The sequence below is a fragment of the Cyprinodon variegatus genome, unplaced genomic scaffold (genome assembly GCF_000732505.1).
Source record: "Cyprinodon variegatus isolate N-32 unplaced genomic scaffold, C_variegatus-1.0 Scaffold2866, whole genome shotgun sequence".
Classification (NCBI taxonomy): domain Eukaryota; kingdom Metazoa; phylum Chordata; class Actinopteri; order Cyprinodontiformes; family Cyprinodontidae; genus Cyprinodon; species Cyprinodon variegatus.
The window spans coordinates 1-1,673 of NW_015153319.1; the positions used below are offsets into that span (position 1 = coordinate 1).

A 1,673-nucleotide genomic window follows, 5' to 3' on the forward strand; every position below is an offset into this window, starting at 1 on the left:
GGTCTGTTTTATGTGTTGTCTCCTCAATTTGGAGGGCCCCAAATTTCCTAAATCCGCCCCTGCCTCTACCAGGGCAGCAAGGCTGGAAGCAACAGGGGCAGACCACAACCCAGAAAAGGGGTCCCCAGGACCCCCACATCTCTGTAACCCTCAAATTCTGACCCCCTGCCTGAGAAAGGGAAAGGTGCAGAGGCGATAGAGCACAAACTTACCGCTCCTGCCCTCAGATTAAAGCCTCTTCTCCTCCACATCCAGGGGAGTCAGCTGAGGTAAAGATCTTTGTCGGATGTCTCCTGGATGCCTCTCTCTGAGGTGTTCCAGGCCTGTCCCACCATTAGGAGGCACAAGGAAAGACTCAGGACACCATGGAGGGACTATGTCTCTTGTGTTGGCCTGGGTGCCAGGAGTCACTGTATGTTTTATTTCTATCTTTTCATGCACTCTTTCCTGTCTCTACCTCTCTTTTCCTTTTTCACCTCCCTTTCCATCTCTGTGTTCGTTGTTTACGATTTAGTTTCATATACAAGTATCAAGCCGAACCTTATGATAACAGTCATACTGGTCAGCGTGTGAAAGCAAAGTTGTTGGGCTATCAGCTAGTCTGGGTCTTTTATTCCCAGTGCTATACTGGCAAAGTCAGACACAGAAATAAGAAATAACTTCATGTTTTTTCGAGATAGTTTTTAATTAAGCAGGGCTGAGTCTATCCAACATCAAAATGTTCACTCCTCCCAGAACAGGAGAAACAGATAGAGGGACAGAGACAATGTCTCAGAGTGAGAACTCTGTTAGGCTATTCCGTCAAAGTTTAAAAACAATCCACTGGACTTGGTTTCCAAGGTTTGAAGACGTTTCGCTTCCCCTCCAGGAAGCTTTCTCAAGTAAAAAAAAAAGAATTTTTGAATTTGAGGGGAAGCGAAACGTCTTCAAACCCTGGAAACCAAGTCCAGTGGATTGTTTTTAAACTTTTACGGATTGACTATGACCATCAGTATCTGTTAGGCTATGGAGCTTTGTCTTCAATATTTACATACTGATATCTTCTTTTGTAAATCTTGTCTGTTTTCCACATAAACTGATCTTAGTAGCCATTTTAATAGCCGACTTTGTGAAACTTTGCCTGCTGGGGCAGATCAGGACGTCAAAGTTGAAAAATGAAACTTAGGGAGACTTCTGGCATGGGCTACAGGAAGTGAAAGTAAACAAGCAGAAGTTCAGCCATAATCAGAGACTGCAGACAGAGAACAGATTTGTTTTCCTGCAGACAAAAACAGACCTTAAAACAGTCAAGATGAAGCTGCTAGTCTACCTTACAGTAACGGTACTGACCGTCGCCAACACTTCACTGCACGCTTGGCCAGACCCCACCAGAGGTAAGAACTCAGATAAAAGCAGGTTTTCTCTCCCACATCAGCTCGCCTCTTTTTAGATTAATTTAACTTAACAAATGAGCATTAAGTTCCTCAGATGTTAGTTTTTATTGGTTAGCTTTGTTTGCTAAATTAAGGTTAATATTTTGCTGTTGTTTTCAACTCATTGACATTTCTTCTTCAGTTCATGTTTGTTCATCTAAAGAGGGATCAGTGTAGGACGGAGTATTAGGGCCAAACATGAAGAGAAAAAATATTTTTGCCATGACGAGATTAAACTTGACATATCGACTTTAAAGTCGA

At 42.7% G+C, this 1,673-nt stretch overlaps 1 protein-coding gene across 1 annotated transcript in view; it reads left to right on the forward strand.

Annotated features, from left to right (window-relative positions):
• Positions 1-960: 960 nt before the first annotated feature.
• LOC107081081 overlaps positions 961-1,673 on the forward strand; it is a gene marked incomplete at its 3' end in the record, with an annotated part of 8,712 nt that continues 7,999 nt past the window's right edge. Inside the window, exon 1 of the mRNA XM_015369296.1 lies at positions 961-1,373. Coding sequence (XP_015224782.1) covers positions 1,292-1,373 — 82 coding nt within the window. The remainder of the gene's footprint in view (positions 1,374-1,673) is intronic.